This window comes from Pangasianodon hypophthalmus, chromosome 23 (assembly GCF_027358585.1).
Source record: "Pangasianodon hypophthalmus isolate fPanHyp1 chromosome 23, fPanHyp1.pri, whole genome shotgun sequence".
Taxonomy (NCBI): Eukaryota; Metazoa; Chordata; class Actinopteri; order Siluriformes; family Pangasiidae; genus Pangasianodon; species Pangasianodon hypophthalmus.
In genome coordinates this window covers 1,851,716-1,871,689 of record NC_069732.1, presented here as the reverse complement: position 1 = coordinate 1,871,689, position 19,974 = coordinate 1,851,716, and the positions used below count along the sequence as shown (strand labels likewise).

Here is a 19,974-nt window from a genome sequence, read left to right as displayed (position 1 = left end):
GTTAAGCTAACGGCTATATCATTTATTTAAAACCAACTACTAGCAAGTGAGCTAACATTAGACATCAGAGTGTGTAAACCAGTAGCCAGGGTTGCTAGCAACGAACTTAACATTAGACTATTATTATTATTATTATTATTATTATTCAGCTAGTTAACATTAAACTGTTATATTGTGTAAAACAATAGTGAAGGTCACTAACATGCTAGCTAATATTAGGCTAACTATCATATTGTGTAAACCAGTAGTACAGTCTGCTAACATGATAGCTAATATTCAGCTAACTATTATTTTGGATAAACCAGTAGTAAATTTTGCTAGCATGCTAGCTAACATTATGCTAACTATTATACTGTGTAAACCAGCAGTACAGTTTGCTAGCATGCTAGCTAACATTCAGCTAACTATTATATTGTGTAAACCTGCAGTACAGTTTGCAATTTGCTATTAACATTATTAAAACGTTGAGTAATTAACTTTTTTTGTTAATTTTTTATTTTTGTAACACAATTGCCAATTGGAAAGCTTCACTGCTTCAAAAAGCTTTATTTCCTCATCACTAGCTGTAGCCAACAAGCTAATGTTAAGCTAACGGCTACATCATTTATTTAAAACCAACTACTAGCAAGTGAGCTAACATTAGACATCAGAGTTTGTAAACCAGTAGCCAGGGTTGCTAGCAACGAACTTAACATTAGACTATTATTATTATTATTATTATTATTATTATTATTATTATTATTCAGCTAGTTAACATTAAACTGTTATATTGTGTAAAACAATAGTGAAGGTCACTAACATGCTAGCTAATATTAGGCTAACTATCATATTGTGTAAACCAGTAGTACAGTCTGCTAACATGATAGCTAATATTCAGCTAACTATTATTTTGGATAAACCAGTAGTAAATTTTGCTAGCATGCTAGCTAATATTATGCTAACTATTATACTGTGTAAACCAACAGTACAGTTTGCTAGCATGCTAGCTAACATTCAGCTAACTATTATATTGTGTAAACCTGCAGTACAGTTTGCAATTTGCTATTAACATTATTAAAACGTTGAGTAATTAACTTTTTTTGTTAATTTTTAATTTTTGTAACACAATTGCCAATTGGAAAGCTTCACTGCTTCAAAAAGCTTTATTTCCTCATCACTAGCTGTAGCCAACAAGCTAAAGTTAAGCTAACAGCTACATCATTTATTTAAAACCAACCACTAGCAAATGAGCTAACATTAGACATCATAACTATTATTTTGTGTAAACCAGTAGTACAGTTTGCTAGCATGCTAGCTAACATTAGGCTCATTAGACTTGATAAAACCACTGGCTAGGTTTGCATGCTAGCTATTACCAAGTTTCACTTCCAGATTAGTGATTATTGTGTGTTAAAAGGAGCAGAATGACTAAAATAGCCACAAATATGAAACATTTTCTATTATTTTATTACTTTTGTCCCCAACACTGTTTAGCTAAAGTAGTGAGAAGTTAGCATTAGCTTTTGGGAGAAGCGTAAATGAGTTAATGCGTCACTGTGAGCTAATTTTACAGTTTTTTTTTTTTCTCAGCTGCTTTGGCAACTTTTCCTGAAACACAATCCTCTGTACACCACAGCTGAGTTTGCTAACATGCTGGCTAACATTAGGCTAACTATCATATTGTGTAATCCAGTAAACAAGGTTGCTAGCAAGCTAGTTACCTTTAGATAAGCTGTCAAATTGTTTAAACCAGTACTACATTTTTTGCTAACATGGTAGCTAACATTAGTCTAACTATCATATTGTGTAAACCAGTAAACAAGGTTGCTAGCATGCTAGCTAACACTAGGCTAACTTTCATATTAGATTAGATTAGATTCAACTTTCGGATTGAGGCACATGCTAATTAACATTAAATTAGCTGTTATGTAAACCAGTAGTAGTAGTTTTTTGCTAACATGCTAGCTAATATTAGGCTAACTATTATTTCCTGAAACACAATCTTCTGTACGCCACAGCTGAGTGGTGTTTGTCAAAAATCATCCAATTTTACGCTAAAAGTGTTTTTACTTCTACATTTTCCACGTTACATGGTTTTGACGATCGTGCTAAAAGCAGCTCTCTTCAGATCTGTCAGTAGATTTAAACACGTGTGAGACGTTTCATGGCACAAAAAATTTTATTTACAAAAATAATAAGATCTTCACTGATGAGTTGAACATCCGCGTTATCGCTCAAACCTTCTAGCATGAAAACTACAAGGTTAAGTTCAGCTTATTCAACAGGAAATGCCTGGACGTACAAATACATTAAAACATTTTGAACGTTAAAGTGAAATCACGTTTTTATACTCGTACAGGAAATGGCTGAGTGTAGCATCGACGCTCACAAACGTCTTAAACACGGCAGGAAATCAGTGGACGTCTTAGTGCACATCAACCAGTGCAATATGTTAAAAAAAAAAAAAAAACAGCAACGATGTGGACTACAGCTACGTCTGAAATCCGCAGTAATTAATTTTTAAACAATTCATTACACAAACATATAAACAAATAAAAAAAAAACTGTACATGGCACAAAATAATAATTATATATATATATTAATCCAAAAAAATATCAGTCTGTAGAAATGTGGATGAGGTGAGAAAAAATGTGATACTCATTTCTGCAACTTTATTTGTTTGTTTGTTTGTTTGTTTGTTTTTTGTTTGTTTAATAAAATTCATCTGCCATAAATCTGATCACACGTTTATGTTTTCTCTCATGAATTAAGCTGAACAGAATTATCGGTTTGTATTGTTTAAAAATAACATAAAATATCCTCCAATTTTTTTTGTCCGAATTATACAGCTGTCCTTTTTTACTTTTTTTATTATTATTTTTATTTTTAATTTTTCGAATCCATTTTTTTAATCCAATTTTTATTTTTTTATCCAATTTTTAAACATTTTTCTAATCCATTTTTTTTTATTTTTTAAATCCAATTTTAAAAAATAATAATAATCCAGTTTTTAATTTATTTTAATCCATTTTTGAATCTTTTTTTTTTTTTTTTAATTCAATTTTTAAAAAAATTTGAATACATTTTTTTAATCCAATTTTTTTTAATCCAATTTGTTTTTTAATTTTTTGAATCCACTTTTTGAATCCAGTCTTGCTTTGAATCCAAACTGGTGGATTCAATTTATAAATTATATTTTAGATAGATATATTAATTTATTTTTTATATCCTGCAGCACGGTGTTCACAATGTGTTCTTGTTTTTTTCTTTTCACATTAGAAATATGTGTATTTTGGGAAATTATATTTCTAATAGAAAACTAAAAATATATATGTATCAGCTTAAAGATGAGGCTGTTCATCTGAAATGTGTAAGACTAAAATTTTCAGCCGTGAAATTTTCACAAAAAATAAAATAAAAATGAAATAGAAATGATACATCACCATAAGAAAATGTACTTACAGTTTATGGAATAGAAATGTTCACCTCTCGGATTTTACTGCCTCTGTATCGTCCTGAATTTATGTTTGTAACAAACACCTATAAAGCAATATCACATTATTACACACAGGAGAACTTCCTGTTCGGTCTCTGATTTGAGTTAAGTCGGGAATCACGTGACTGACGAGTCGACTCTTCATGTTTGTGTAGAAGGACGGCTCTAGAAGAAGCCGCTTCGTTTGAACCTGATTTGAAATCGTACGTCGACGTTTTGACGGCGCAGACGTTGAACGCTGCACTGCTTCCACCACGACGCTGGAAAGAACTCTTCAGCTCTTCATGTTCCCAATTTCCGAAAAAAAAAAAAAAGTCTAAATCTCGGTCAGAGTGATTTTGTAGGCGTCGGCGTAGCTCTCGATGCTCAGGATGAACGTGTCCTCGTTGGAGTAATGCTCGATGATGTTGTCGTCCATGTTCACCAGGATCCTGTAACGCAACAACGTACACGTTTAACAATCACAATCACACACAGCCGTGACACCACAGCGCTGTTCTGACTGGTCACCACTGTGTGTGTGTGTGTGTGTGTGTGTGTGTGTGTGTGTGTGTGTGTGGAAAATAATCAACAACAAGGTGGTGTGATTACGCAGAGTTACTGCAACCACCCTGAACATCACGTCCCACAGCAACTTGCCAACAGTTACAATTTTATTTATTAAAGAACATCACACTTTTTATCTGTTTATAGCTACAAACAAGTTAGTTCCTGTTGTCGCTTACGTTATAGCAGCTATAAACAGTCGTTCCCTCACCAGCCTCTCTTTATTCTCTCTCTCTTGTCGCAGCTTGTCGTGTTACCGAGAAACCGCAAAGAAGCGTAAACTCCTCTGTCCTGCTGTAAAGTTCCAGCTTTACCTCTGACTGTTACAAAGCGCTGACACTGGAGACTCCTTCCATTAATGTTAACTAAATGTCTCCTTCACCATATCAACGATTACACACAATTATTGTTGCTATAGAAACGATAATATACTAGTATGAGCGCCTTATATAAACCTGCGCTACTGTCAGAGCTGCTGTTATAGAAAATTAATCAACACCTTCTGACCAATCAGAATCCAGAACTCAACAGCACTGTGGTGAAAGCAGTAATGAACGAATCTCTCACCCTTTCTTGCTCTTTTTGTAGATTTTAGCGATCCTCTCCACAGGCACGCTGTACTTCTCTGAGATCTGTGGAAGGTGAAATAATAAAGTTTTATTATCAGAGCTGATGATAATCAGGAAACTGAAGAGCGCCGCCTAGAGGAAGCGTTACTCACTGCGTCCATGAGGCCTCGGAGCGTCGGTGAACGCAGCATGAGAGCATCGAACACCTCGTCACTCTCTTTTCTGACGTACAGGAGCACTGAAAACACACACACACACACACACATGTTTAAACACGTGAATTCATTAAAATTAAATTATATTAGACGCAAAAATCAAATCGCATCAAGAGATGCAATTAAAGAAAATACAAGAAGTAAAATAAATATAAATATATATAATATAAATAATAATACAAATTCAGTCACATGATCACATTTCTAAAAATGATCCAGTGATCAGGTTGTAATGAAAGAATAAAATGTGATTAAATATTTTTCTCACCCCTTTTCTGTGGTTCCTCTCTGAGCTGTTTATGAGGCGAAGGACAACAATCATCCTCTGCTGACCGGAACATCCTCTTTACTAATACACTCCTTTAAACACACACACACACACACACACACCTTTCAATCACTCCATCAACCAATCACAAGCTTTGCAACAAAACACTGTATAATATATTCTAAAATAAAATATTTACAGAGTCAAACTTCACTTCAAATCTGCTCTATAAACATATAAATCTATATAATATACAATGAGCTCCATAATTATTGGCACCCTGCATAAAATTAAGAGGAATCATATAATATAAAATGCATCACACATAAATTGAGGGATATTTTGAGCCTAAACATATGTTTTATTTTAACACTAATGTTCACTAATGTTCAGTAAATCCAGAGACTGAGATGTTCGTTGCAAAAACACTGATTTTCGGCTCATTATCTCATTACAAGTTTCATCTACAGCCAAGATTTAACCTCCTGGCAGAGGCAACCTGAACTATCCTGGCAGAAGGGTGCCAATATTTATAAATCGTGCAGACGCTGTACTCACCCTTCTCTCTCGATCTCGTCAGTGTTGAAGGCAAAAACCTGCAAGACATTTAAACAATTAAAGAATTAAAACGATTCTAATATGGTATCGTTTCCATAGTAACAGCTCATTCAGAGGGACTTGTACTGCGGACGCTCCACATAAACACACGGTCGAGATGTTTATTTAGCATTTATGGAAGGAGTCTCCAGTGTCAGTGCTTTGTATCAGCCAGAGGTAAAGCTGTAACTGTGTTTTTATTGTGTTACGGGTTTGAACTCGTACCTGCGCCGCTCTCTGCAGGTTTCCGAAGTGTACGTCGGGGATGAAGAGGACGGGCTGAGCGTCCAGATCCGTCATCGTCCTGAACAGCGTGGTGTCGCCCTTTTTGGGCAGACTGACCACTCCGGCACCCGCGTCTTTCCCTAAAGACGGAGATCAGAACATGACATCATCAGTGACATCATCAACATGGTCAGAGAACAAATACAAGTACAACTCTTTTTTTTTCTTCTTCTTTTTTAATTATTCTCACCTTATAATATCAAATATTTACTGGAATAACAAGTAATACATAATAAACAATAACTAACATTTGTTAATATTATTATTGCTAATAAATAACAAATAAGAAGAAGAAGAAGAAGAAGAAGTGAGTGTTTAATATCCGACCTTTTGACTTCTTGCGGTTCTGCTTCCTCTCCTCGTCTCGGATCTTCCTCTCTGCTCCCTGTTTTTTTTTTTTAATACAAAACACAAGTGATTTAACATTAATGAAGTGCACTAGATTTACTGCCTAATCCCTTCCTGAATAAAGTGTTGCTATATTGGGAATATAGGGTTATGGGAATGTAGGATATTGGGAATATAGGGTTATGGGAATGTAGAGTTATGGGAATGTAGGGCTTTGGGAATGTAGAGTTATGGGAATGTAGGGCTTTGGGAATGTAGGGTTATGGGAATGTAGATTTATGGGAATGTAGAGTTATGGGAATGTAGGACTTTGGGAATATAGGGTTATGGGAATATAGGGTTATGGGAATGTAGAGTTATGGGAATGTAGGGCTTTGGGAATGTAGAGTTATGGGAATGTAGGGTTATGGGAATGTAGGGTTATGGGAATGTAGGGTTATGGGAATGTAGGATATTGGGAATGTAGGGCTTTGGGAATATAGGGTTATGGGAATATAGGATATTGGGAATATATGGTTATGGGAATGTAGGATATTGGGAATATATGGTTATGGGAATGTAGGATATTGGGAATGTAGGGCTTTGGGAATGTGGGGCTTTAGCCTAAACAACGGCTGTTTTAAACACAATCACCAGAGGGCGCTGCAGATCCACACACCAGCTCTTCATGCACCTCAATCACACTGCACCTTCCCTTACACTCAGTGAACACCATGCTACAGCTAATTAAGACGTGTGTGTGTGTGTGTGTGTGTGTGTGTGTGTGTGTGTGTGTTAACCTTATCACAGAACACTTTGATCTGGCAGTATGCTCTGTGCAGTGGTTTGTTGCTGCGGTTGTTGTAGCTGTACGTGTCGATCTGGATCATCAGCGGCAGACCCTTCACTCCCTTCTGAGAGGAGAAGTCTGTGCTCAGGCAGTTCACAGTGATGAAGATCTGAAACACACACACACACACACACACACACTTTTAGTTAAACCTTGCCCATCTTACAGGTACTACAGTGTGAGTGTGTGAGTGAAGTGCAGGAGGGAATCTACTCAACATCACTGTAGACTTCAGCAGTGTAAATTACCCAGAATGCACTGCAATCTGACACTGTTTACTTTTTTGATTAGCCGACTGTGCTAGCAAGTCAGCAACTATGAAGCACACTAGTTACTTAACAAGCTAGCTACTCATTGTACCCATTTTATTATTTTCCCAGTTCTTTATATTCCCAGTTCCCTATGTTCCCAGTGCAGTACGTTCCGGGTGCCCTATATTCCCAGAGTCCTATATTCCAAGAACCCTATATTCCCAAAGCCCCACATTCCCTTAATCCTATATTCCCAAAGTCCTACATTGCTATAACCCTATATTCCCATAACCCTACATTTCCAAAGCCCTACATTCCCATAACCCTATATTCCCAAAGCCCTATATTTCCATTACCCTATATTCCCAAAGTCCTACATTGCTATAACCCTATATTCCCAAAGCCCTAAATTTCCATAACCCTATATTCCCAAAGCCCTATATTTCCATAACCCTATATTCCCATAAATCTATATTCCCAAAGCCCTACATTCCCTTAATCCTATATTCCCCAAGTCCTACATTGCCATAACCCTATATTCCCAAAGCCCTATATTTCCATAACCCTATATTCCCATAACCCTACATTTCCAAAGCCCTACATTCCCATAACCCTATATTCCCAAATCCCTATATTCCTATAACTCTACATTCCCAGTGTGCTATATTCCCAGTTCTCTATGTTCCCAGAGTAGTATAGTCCCATAACCCTGTATTCCCAGAGCTGTATTTTCCCAGAATGCTATATTAGCAGAACGCTATATTCCCAGAGCCTTATATTCCCAAATCCCCCGGCACTTAAGTCTGTTTTTGAGGTGTGACCTTTGATGACCCCATGACCCCAACCGTGACCTTAGGAACCCTTTCAAAATTTGCCTTAATGACTCACCTTAAAATATCTTCAGTTTAATTACAATTCATATTTACTACTGAATCTGGATATGTTTGGAGTCGTTTCCATGGTTACCTTCAGCTCACTGATGCAATATGTAATGTGCAACGCATGATTAACCAGTAACTGATGAGATGGACGGCTTTGACAACAACCCAAGTTGAACTCTGTCGTTTTACACACACACACACACACACACACACACACACACACATACACATCACGTTGTGAAAGAAAAAACATGTGTAATTTGCATAAAACAACCTGAAGAAGGGCACCTTGTTTTCTTCAGAAGCTCCGCCCACTCAGGCAAAGCAGGTGTGTGTCTGAACATGTCTGTCTATTGCCAACCGCTCAGAACACACACACACACACACTCACACACACACACTCACACACACACTCACGTACACATTTCCATCCATGTTTATACTGACCATGACTGAATTAGTGTTTTTATTTCACACACTCGTGCTGTACCTGTCCTGTCTCTCCGCCTAATCCTCAAACCCAACAAGCTGAATTCATAAATATGTATAAATGTGGTTAGTAATTAACCGTTTGTCGTTTTAACAAAGGCGTGAAAGCAGCTGCAGTCTAACTGCTCGAGTCAGATATTACAGCCTTCAGACTTTATCATCACAGCTTCTGAATAAAACATACTCTAACCATCATTTATTAAACACGAGTACAAACATCATAACACCTGAGAAAAACATACAGAATATCACACCCCTTATTCTGCTCATGTAAGAGAGAGAGAGAGAGACAAAGAGAGGGACAGATATATTTATAGAGAGAGAGAGAGACAGAGAGATAGATAAAGAGAGAGAAAGAGAGGGACAGATATATTTATAGAGAGAGAGAGACAAAGAGAGGGGGACAGATATATTTATAGAGAGAGAGAGAGAGAGACAAAGAGAGGGGGACAGATATACACAGAGAGAGAGACAGAGGGATAGATACAGAGAGAGAAAGAGAGGGACAGATATATTTATAGAGAGAGAGAGAGAGACAAAGAGAGGGGGACAGATATATTTAGAGAGAGAGAGAGAGAGAGAGTGACAGAGGGATAGATACAGAGAGAGAAAGAGAGGGACAGATATATTTATAGAGAGAGAGAGAGAGACAAAGAGAGGGGGACAGATATATTTATAGAGAGAGAGAGAGAGAGTGACAGAGGGATAGATACAGATAGAGAAAGAGAGGGACAGATATATTTATAGAGAGAGAGAGACAGAGGGATAGATAAAGAGAGAGAAAGAGAGAGGGATAGATAAAGAGAGAGAAAGAGAGGGACAGATATATATATAGAGAGAGACAGAGGGACAGATATATATAGAGAGAGAGTGACAGAGGGATAGATATAGAGAGAAAGAGAGGGGGACAGATATATATATAGAGAGAGACAGAGGGATAGATAAAGAGAGAAAGAGATGAACAGATATATATATATAGAGAGAGAGAGACAGAGGGATAGATAAAGAGAGAGAAAGAGAGGGCCAGCTATATATATATAGAGAGAGAGACAGAGGGAAAGATAAAGAGAGAGAGAGAGGGACAGATATATAGAGAGACAGAGGGACAGATAAAGAGTAAAACTCGACATAAATTCACACACTCCACACACACTGCTATACACACTGCCTGATTCTGAATTTTAAGTACACACACACACACACACACACACAATTTCCACTCCACAGATCAAACCTGAGGAATGTCGACGCCGTAATGAAGTGAAGGGCTTTTAACTCGGACCTCGGGGGCAAAAGGTCAGACTCGGGGCACGAGATGTTTATGGTTACGGCTCCAGAGCTACACTTCAGACCAAACAGTGATTCAGTTCATGATGGAGTTTATGTTTAATACAGGCTTTTCTGATATTTATAAACCTGTGCATGTGGAACATCTGTCACTGAGACAAACAACAAAGCGAGCGTGTGATGATTTCTATCCGAGTGTGTGATGATTTCTATCCAAGTGTGTGAGGATTTATAGCCGAGTGTGTGTTTTAAAGCGAGTATGTGATGATTTATATCTGAGTGTGAGGTTTAAAGCAAGTGTGTGATGATTTCTATCCGAGTGTGTGTTTTAAAGCGAGTGTGTGATGATTTATATCTGAGTGTGAGGTTTAAAGCGAGTGTGTGATGATTTATATCTGAGTGTGTGATGATTTATATCCGAGTGTGAGGTTTAAAGCGAGTGTGTGATGATTTATATCCGAGTGTGTGATGGTTTATATCCGAGTATGTGATTTATATCCGAGTGTGAGGTTTAAAGCGAGTGTGTGATGATTTATATCCGAGTGTGAGGTTTAAAGCGAGTGTGTGATGATTTATATCCGAGTGTGTGATGATTTATATCCGAGTGTGAGGTTTAAAGTAAGTGTGTGATGATTTATATCCGAGTGTGTGTTTTAAAGCGAGTGTGTGATGATTTATATCTGAGTGTGTGATTTATATCCAAGTGTGAGGTTTAAAGCGAGTGTGTGATGATTTATATCCAAGTGTGAAGTTTAAAGCGAGTGTGTGATGATTTATATCTGAGTGTGTGATGATTTATATCTGAGTGTGTGATGATTTATATCCAAGTGTGAAGTTTAAAGCGAGTGTGTGGTTTAAACGAGTGTGTGATGATTTATATCCGAGTGTGTGATGGTTTATATCCGAGTGTGTGATTTATAACCGAGTGTGTGATGATTTATATCCAAGCATGTGTTTTATAGCAAGTGTGTGATGATTCATATCCGAGTGTGTGATGATTTCTATCCGAGTGTGTGTTTTAAAGCGAGTGTGTGACGATTTCTATCCGAGTGTGAGGTTTAAAGCGAGTGTGTGACGATTTCTATCCGAGTGTGTGTTTTAAAGCAAGCGTGTGATGATTTCTATCCGAGTGTGTGTTTTAAAGCGTGTGATCATTTATATGCGAGTGTGTGTCTTAAAGCAAGCGTGTGATGATTTCTATCCGAGTGTGTGTTTTAAAGCGTGTGATCATTTATATGCGAGTGTGTGTCTTAAAGCGAGTGTGTGATGATTTCTATCCGAGTGTGTGTTTTAAAGCGTGTGATCATTTATATGCGAGTGTGTGTCTTAAAGCAAGCGTGTGATGATTTCTATCCGAGTGTGTGTTTTAAAGCGTGATCATTTATATGCGAGTGTGTGTCTTAAAGCGAGTGTGTGATGATTTCTATCCGAGTGTGTGTTTTAAAGCGTGTGATCATTTATATGCGAGTGTGTGTCTTAAAGCGAGTGTGTGATGATTTCTATCCGAGTGTGTGTTTTAAAGCGTGTGATCATTTATATGCGAGTGTGTGTCTTAAAGCGAGTGTGTGATGATTTCTATCCGAGTGTGTGTTTTAAAGCGTGTGATCATTTATATGCGAGTGTGTGTCTTAAAGCGAGTGTGTGATGATTTCTATCCGAGTGTGTGTTTTAAAGCGAGTGTGTGATGATTTCTATCCGAGTGTGTGTTTTAAAGCGAGTGTGTGATGATTTCTATCCGAGTGTGAGGTTTTAAAGCAAGTGTGTGATGATTTCTATCTGAGTATGTGTTTTAAAGCGAGTGTGTGATGATTTATATGCGAGTGTGAGGTTTAAAGCGAGTGTGTGATGATATCCGTGTGTGTGTTTTAGACTTAGCAGTATCCGGATACCGGTGATTAACCCTGCGGTTTTGTCAAACAGAGAGAGTGGAGAAAAGGGGACGATGGCATCAAGCCTAATGTCACACACACACACATTCACACACACACAGAGAGAGAGAGAGAAATGGGCAGATGAAAAGAAAGACACATATAGAGTGAGAAAGACACAGATGGGCAGATGACGAGACAGACCTCAGTCTATCTATCTATCTATCTATCTATCTATCTATCTCTCTCTCTCTCTCTCTCTCTCTCACACACACACACACACACACCGAGTATGATGTACAGTGTGACATTAGAGCTGCACAGTGTTTTTGTCCCTCGTCTCCACCCTGTGTCTGTTTGTCCACGCTGATGTTCCTCCTTTTCTTTAGGATTCCTCAAATTACACGGACACACACACACACACACACACACACACACACACACACACACTGTGAAATGGGTCAAGTGTGTATATTGAACACATACACACACCTGCCCTGCCCTCCCCTCCTATTGTGGCCTTTTGGGTGATAAATCCGAGCTCAAACACACACACACACAGAGTACATCAGCACACTGAGCTAATATTGACCTTCACATCCACACACAAGCTCCAACACATTAGTAGCTTCACACACACTCCACATTCTCCTTCTGTAGGAACCATCAAAGCTTCTATACAGAAGCCTAAGTACAAGATGCATATGTATTAAAACACTGTGTGTGAGTGTGTGTGTGTGTGTGTGTGTGTGTGTGAGTGTGAGTGTGTGTGTGTGTGTGTGTGTGTGAGTGTGTGTGTGTGTGTGTGTGTGTGAGTGTGTGTTACTACCCTGAAGTTGATTAATTTCCTCTAACAGCACATTGTGAAATGTTTTATTCCTCTTATACCCCAGCAATTTACCAACGATTACATTTTTTATTTATTAAACCACAACACATACTTTTTTATCCACTTATAGCTACATTTATTGTTGTGGAATGTCGGCTAAACAAGTTAGTTCCTGTTCTCGCTTATGTTATAGCAGCTATAAACAGTCGTTCCCTCACCAGCCTCTCTTTATTCTCTCTCTCTCGAAGTTAATAAAACAAAATAAACACAGTCTGTCAAGCGTAAACTCCTCTGTCCTGCTGAAGATGTCGGAAAACTTAAAGTTCCAGCTTTACCTCTGACTGTTACAAAGCGCTGACACTGGAGACTCCTTCCGTAAATAAACACCTCCTTTCAGAAAACTACAAAAACACTGTTAGCTGTCTTCTCAGCCTCCCAAAAACATGAAATGTCGTGAATTTCCCCTTATTCCTCTCAGATCAACATCGTGTGTGTAATAGAAATGTATTTAGTTATGTATTTAGGTTATTTAGTAAAGACAGAAATTAGTAATAAAATACTACTTTAAAGAAAACCACTTGAAAATACTATTAGACAAAAAAAATTGAAAGTATTGTTCAAAAAAGTACTCAAAAATTCTACTGAAAAAAAAAAAATCCAAAAATACTACTGGAAAAAAAATACTTACTACATGAACAAAACTACTCAAAAATACTACTCACAAAAACCTACTAAAAAAAATACTGAAAAAAAAAATACCACTCTCCATAAAACCTACTCGAAAATACTACTCACAGTAAAAATGCCATGAAAGTACTACTTGCAAAAAATACTTGAAAATACTAGTGAAAATAAAATATTTAAAAATTTGAAATACAAAAAAAAACTACTTGAAAATACTAGTGGAAAAAAAATATTAAAAAATTTGTACTACAAAAAATAAAAATACTTGAAAATACTACGGAAACAAAACTTCTCGGAAATACTACTCACCAAAAACCTACTCAAAAAAAAAAAATACTGGTGAAAGTACTTGAAAAATACTACACTCCATAAAAACATACTCGAAAATACTACTGGAAAAAATACTTGAAAATACTACGGAAACAAAACTACTCGGAAATACTACTCACAAAAACCTACTCAAAAAAATACTGAAAAAATACTACTCTCCATAAAACCTACTCAAAAATACTACTCATAGTAATAATACCTCAAAATACTTGAAAATACTAGTGGAAGAAAAAATATATTTAAAAATTCGTACTACAAAAAAAAAAAACTTGAAAATACTACTTGCAAAAAATATGTGAAATACTAGTGGGAAAAAAAATATTTAAAAATTTGTATTTCAAAAAAATAAAAATACTTGAAATACTAGTGGAAAATTAAAAAAAAAAATTCATACTAGGAAAAAAACAACGTGAAAATACTACACACAAAAATCAACTTGACAAAATACCCCTTCTGCTGAACACACTACTGAAGTTTTTTTGTGCTGGTAGAGAAGTGACATTAATCAGGACGTTTTTTAAGGATTGTGTTTGACCAATCGACGGTCTGCACTATTTTAGCTCCGCCCACAAGTCCCGGATCAGCTCACGTGGTGCTTAGGCGAGAAGAGTAACCAAGTTTAGAGCTGGTACTTCAGTACGGCTCACTTAGTGGTTTAAAAAAAAAAAAAAAACAAAGCACCGGAGTGGAGGATCATGGGTAATTCCCTGTACGTGTCGTACCTTGGCCTCTTCGTTGACGTCCCACGTAAAGGACACGGCGTTGTAGGCGATCTCCTCGATGTTCCCGATCGTGTTGAAGCTCTCTTTGTAGTCCGCTGTGACAAAATTACACAATAAACGATAAGTGCGATGATACGTTATAATAATAAGTCCTACAAAAATTAATGTATTTATATTTTTTTATATCCATAAACCATGACATTTATATTTATGTTAAAAAAAAATATAAAATATAAACAAAGAAAAATCTGTAAAAAAAAAAAAATTGATATTAAATTTAAATACAAAAATTTAAACAAAAAATCATCTGCTTCCAGTCAGTCTATAATTATTTGAAAAATTAAAAATTTAAAAAATAAAACTAAAAAGATATTTCACAAAAGTGTATTGCGGTACAATTTTATAATATAATCACACAATATTGATGTTATATCATCATATCTCCTAGCCTTAACTTACAGAGATTTTAAGTGCTAATAAATAAAATAAATGAAAATAAAATATTTTAAATTTAATTTGAATTTTAATCTACCTTCATTTTCATTTTGATCTACATCTACGTAATTAAAATTTTAGTTTAATCTACAACTCCCACCTGTATTTCAGTGTTTTAGATTTAAATCTTTACGTTTAAATTCTGGAAAGTTTGTGTAAAAGTCTAAAGAAGATGGAAAGCGCAGATCAGATCGCTGAGCTCGATTAAGCGCTACTTGGCGTCTACAATAAACTGGCACGCTTCCACTCCTGATAAATCTTATCTCCGTGAGTAAACACACCATTTCTGACTTCAAAGTCTCGACTCAGGAGAGATAAAGGTTATCTGTGTTTTATGGCCTCTCACGCCCGTGATTAGGAAAACACTCCGCTAGCTCATGCACACTCGGACGGAGCCTCGCTGTCTGCGCTCGGCTAGCGTACGGCTAACACACCCGGAAATTTCCATTACCTCAGAAACCGTCTGTGTGCTAATCAGAGAAATGGAGTAATCATAAAATCATCTACTTTAAAAACATCAGATTCAGTTACAAATCATCCACTTATACAAATCATACTGTATCTACTTGTACATACATGCTAATTTTCACATTTTTCACATTTTTAATGTCAGCTAAATTTTTTTTTAGCTTCCTATAGACTCCCTGAGTTTGCTAAGCAAAAAGAATTAGCATAAAATCATAATATGATATCAATTTATTGTTTGAAAATTTATTTATTATTTAAAATTTTATTTCATTTCAAACAAAAACAAATATTGAAACACTCAGGAGATGATTAGCATGCTAAATTTGCTAACATTTGTTTATCCTGACTTCTTCATCTCATTGCTAACATAGCTAACAGATAGCTAAATGATCATCTACTAAAAACGCATCAAATCATGTCTTTCGAATTAGTGCGGTTTAATTACACTTAGCTTGCTGTAGATTTGTGTAAATACATCCAGCTAGTTTCCGCTAGTTCAGAGTTAGCCGAAGTCTTGCTAATGTTTTGCTTATTGCTAACATGAAGGATGATTTAGCATGTATAGTCTATGTTCTAAAATATCCATAACCTTCAAAAAAACAGATAATTTCAGGTAAAAGTCTTATTGATATATTTATATATTTAGGTATTTTTATTTATGCTCTGTTTTTTACTTCCTGCCATTTAGCTTGTAGCTGATCATGTTCAGCTAGTTAGCTATTAAACAAGCTATTAAAGTATCGCAAACTGCAGAAAAGTCAGTCAGGTTAATTAAAGTTGCTTTACTTTGTTGGTTTTTGTTGACGTTCCAACAATTTTTACACTTTTTCTGGTTTAGCTTTTTGCTAAATTTTAGTTAGCATCTCAGTGAAATGTTTCACGTGGTATCAGAAACGAACCTGAATTGTGTGAGAACGTCAGTACGTGCTGATTTATTTATTTATTTATTTATCTCAGTATTTTTTCTGGCAGTTTCACTCAAATTTACGTTTAGCTTGAGATAATAAAACACAAAAATGTGCTATTATTTATTATTTATGTCACTTTAAACCATGCTAGTGATTTTTACTAAAAACATTTTACTTAAAAAAACAGTAAAATATGATATTATTTATTATTTATGTTACTTTAAACCATGGAATTTTGTGTAATTCCAGTTCAAGATAAAATTGTTATTAATAAAAAAATATGTTAAAAAAACATATTTATAATATGTAATAAATTAGCTCTTTGCTAATGTGAGTAGCTTTATTATTATTATTATTATTATTAATTTAAATATTAAACAATATATATTATTAAACATTATTATTAAATAATTTTAAAGCATGGAATTATTGTGTTGAAGGTACATTTATTGTAAATAAACACAGTGTTACGTATTGTTTAGTTCTGCGCTAACGTTTAAACGTTAAATTATCGTTTATTCGTTTATTTCTCTTAAATTAATAGTGATAGTGTTTTCAGTTCCGTCAGATTTGTTGATTTTGGTATCGATGAGAATCGGAGAAATGTCGAGTTCCGTCCGGATCCGCAGCCGGGTTTTATCAGAGACTCGTTCCCTTTCCCTCCCTCACACACCCGGTCTTTGTCCGTTAGCTCGTCCTCCTCGGATAAATAGAGCCATTCAAATGCAGGATCCTGTGACACGGCCTCGGGCCTGAGGAACAATCAGCTTCAACTGCTATTCAAATCTCAACCGGCCCAGGTGTCGGCTTTCACTCAGCCTCACTCCCACTTCCACTTCCGTCTCCTTCCAGCGTGAGTTCCTAACCACCTCCACCTCCACCTGTACTTCCACCTCTATCTCCATCTCCACCTTCACCTGCACCTTCACTTCTGTCTCCTTCCAGCGTGAGTTCCTAACCACCTCCACCTCCTCCTCCACCTGTACTTCCACCTCTATCTCCATCTCCACCTTCACCTGCACCTTCACCTCTGTCTCCTTCCAGCGTGAGTTCCTAACCACCTCCACCTCCACCTGTACTTCCACCTCTATCTCCATCTCCACCTTCACCTGCACCTTCACCTCTGTCTCCTTCCAGCGTGAGCTCCTAACCACCTCCACCTCCACCTGTACTTCCACCTCTCTCTCCACCTCCACCTCCACCTGTACTTCCACCTCTATCTCCATCTCCACCTTCACCTGCATCTTCACTTCTGTCTCCTTCCAGCGTGAGTTCCTAACCACCTCCACCTCCTCCTCCACCTGTACTTCCACCTCTCTCTCCATCTCCACCTTCACCTGCATCTTCACTTCTGTCTCCTTCCAGCGTGAGTTCCTAACCACCTCCACCTCCTCCTCTATCTCCACCTCCTCCTCCACTTTCACTTCTGTCTCCTTCCAGTGTGAGTTCCTAACCACCTCCACCTCCACCTCTATCTCCATCTCGACCTTCACCTGCACCTTCACCTCTGTCTCCTTCCAGTGTGAGTTCCTAACCACCTCCACCTCCCCCTCCACCTGTACTTCCACTTCTATCTCCATCTCCACCTTCACCTGCACCTTCACCTCTGTCTCCTTCCAGCGTGAGCTCCTAACCACCTCCACCTCTATCTCCACCTCTTCATCCTCCTTCACCTGATCCTCACCTCTGTCTCCGTCCAGCGTGAGCTCCTAACCACCTCCACCTCCTCATCGTCCTCATCCTCCTCTATCTCCAATTCATCATCCTCCTCTAGCTCCACCTCCTCCTCCACTCCTTCCAGCATGAGCTCCTAACCACCTCCACCTCTATCTCCACCTCCTCATCCTCCTTCACCTGCACCCTCACCTCTGTCTCCTTCCAGCGTGAGCTCCTAACCACCTCCACCTCCTCCTCCACCTGCAGCTCCACCTCTATCTCCACCTCCTCCTCCACTCCTTCCAGCGTGAGTTCCTAACCACCTCCACCTGCACCTCCACCTCTGTCTCCTCATCCTCTTTCACCTGCGCCTTCACGTCTGTCTCCTTCTAGCATGAGTTCCTAACCACCTCCACCTCCTCCTCCTTCTCCACCTGCACCTCCACCTGTATCTCCACCTGTATCTCCACCTCCTCCTCCATTCTTTCCAGCATGAGTTCCTAACCACCTCCACCTCCTCCTCCACTTCATCCTTGGGACTTCTGACCAAACTATAATCCCGTCATTCAGTCACTCCTCCACCATCTGCTCCTCCCTGTGTCCTAAAACAAATCCAGCGGCCTTTCAGCCGATAATTACATCCTGAGAACAAAACAGAACACAGCCGCGGCCTTTTAAACCCGACGTTGATCCTGAAACTCTAAACTAAAACTAAAATCACCTTTAAACCCAGAATAAAATCAGGCTTGTGTGGGCCGCGTCTTTTACCTCACTGTATTTTATTTATTTCAGGATTTGTGGCCGTTTCACAGTAAAGTGCTTCATCGTGAAAAATTTGTTCAATCTTTTCACACCAGTCGCAGTTTGACTGATTCTTATAAATCAGAAGTTATTGGTTTTAGCGTTGTTCCATTTCCTCGCTGATTTCAATCTCTCATATTTAGCTTAATGTTTGTTTGCTAGCAAACCTAGCTACTAGTTAGTCATGTTAATTACATAATATGATAACTAGCTTAACATTAATTATTTACTTAACTTGACTACTGGTTTTGATTACATAATATAATAACCAGCCTAACATTAACTAGCTCGCTAATTTGAGAATGTTGTTTTAGTATTAATTTTAGTCTTTAGGAGATGGAGTGTGTTTTTAATCATGCTGATTGTGGAGCTGTGAATGTTTACCGAGATATACACGTTATTAAAGATATTAAAGATGAACGAAAGATATACAGTTCTGTGCAAAAGTCTTAGGCATGTGCAAAGAAGATGCCTTCAAAAATAATGAAATTAAATGTTTCTACATTTTAAAAAAAATCCTATAAAGAGCAGTAAACAGTAATAAATGAAACAAAGTCAGTATTTAATGTGACGATCCTTCACTTTAAATAAATAAAGCAGTATCTGAGGTGCAGTGTGTGCAGTTTTATAAGGAAATGAGCTGGAAGTGTTACTGAGCATCTTGCAGAAGCAGCCACAGTTCTTCTGGAGACTTTGACTGTCGACTCGCTTCTTATTTCTGCAGCGAAACCCAGCAGCCTTCATTATGTTTTTATCTGAAAAGTGTCTCTTATGGAATCTGCTGCTTTCTTTACTGACATACAAACATTTTTCTGTAACGTTTCATTTTGTTTCTGGAAAACTAATGTTTGGAGTCTAAACTGTTTTTGCACTGAATCAATAATGTAGAAGTCCGAAAATAAACATCTATAACAAAGTTTGTACTAAAAAAAAAAAGAAAAAAGACTTTTGCACAGCTAAACTGTCTGGGAGGGAAAAAAAGCGATTATGAGTTGATGTGTTGCACAGAACTGAAAGCTGATTTTGTAAAACTCTTTTGTGTGTTTTGTGTTTTGACTCTGAAGCCCCTCAGGGGCCTGGAGGAAATTGGTTCCTCTTGATTTGCCACCGTGGTTAAACACACACTCGCCTTAACGGAGACAGGTTTACTCTCGAGCACGAAAGACAGAAAT

General features: G+C 37.4%; 1 protein-coding gene across 2 annotated transcripts in view; it reads right to left on the bottom strand.

Annotated features, from left to right (window-relative positions):
- Positions 1 to 2,139: 2,139 nt before the first annotated feature.
- Positions 2,140 to 19,974, bottom strand: part of grhl2b (grainyhead-like transcription factor 2b) — a 38,403-nt gene continuing 20,568 nt past the window's right edge. For both annotated transcript variants that reach the window (XM_034298574.2, XM_034298573.2), the window contains exons 8-16: positions 14,475 to 14,569; positions 7,084 to 7,242; positions 6,284 to 6,341; positions 5,897 to 6,036; positions 5,633 to 5,670; positions 5,075 to 5,166; positions 4,744 to 4,829; positions 4,590 to 4,654; positions 2,140 to 3,907 (exon numbers count right to left, since the gene is read on the bottom strand). In XM_034298574.2, coding sequence (XP_034154465.2) covers positions 3,793 to 3,907; positions 4,590 to 4,654; positions 4,744 to 4,829; positions 5,075 to 5,166; positions 5,633 to 5,670; positions 5,897 to 6,036; positions 6,284 to 6,341; positions 7,084 to 7,242; positions 14,475 to 14,569 — 848 coding nt within the window. In that variant the 3' untranslated portion in view covers positions 2,140 to 3,792. The remainder of the gene's footprint in view (positions 3,908 to 4,589; positions 4,655 to 4,743; positions 4,830 to 5,074; positions 5,167 to 5,632; positions 5,671 to 5,896; positions 6,037 to 6,283; positions 6,342 to 7,083; positions 7,243 to 14,474; positions 14,570 to 19,974) is intronic.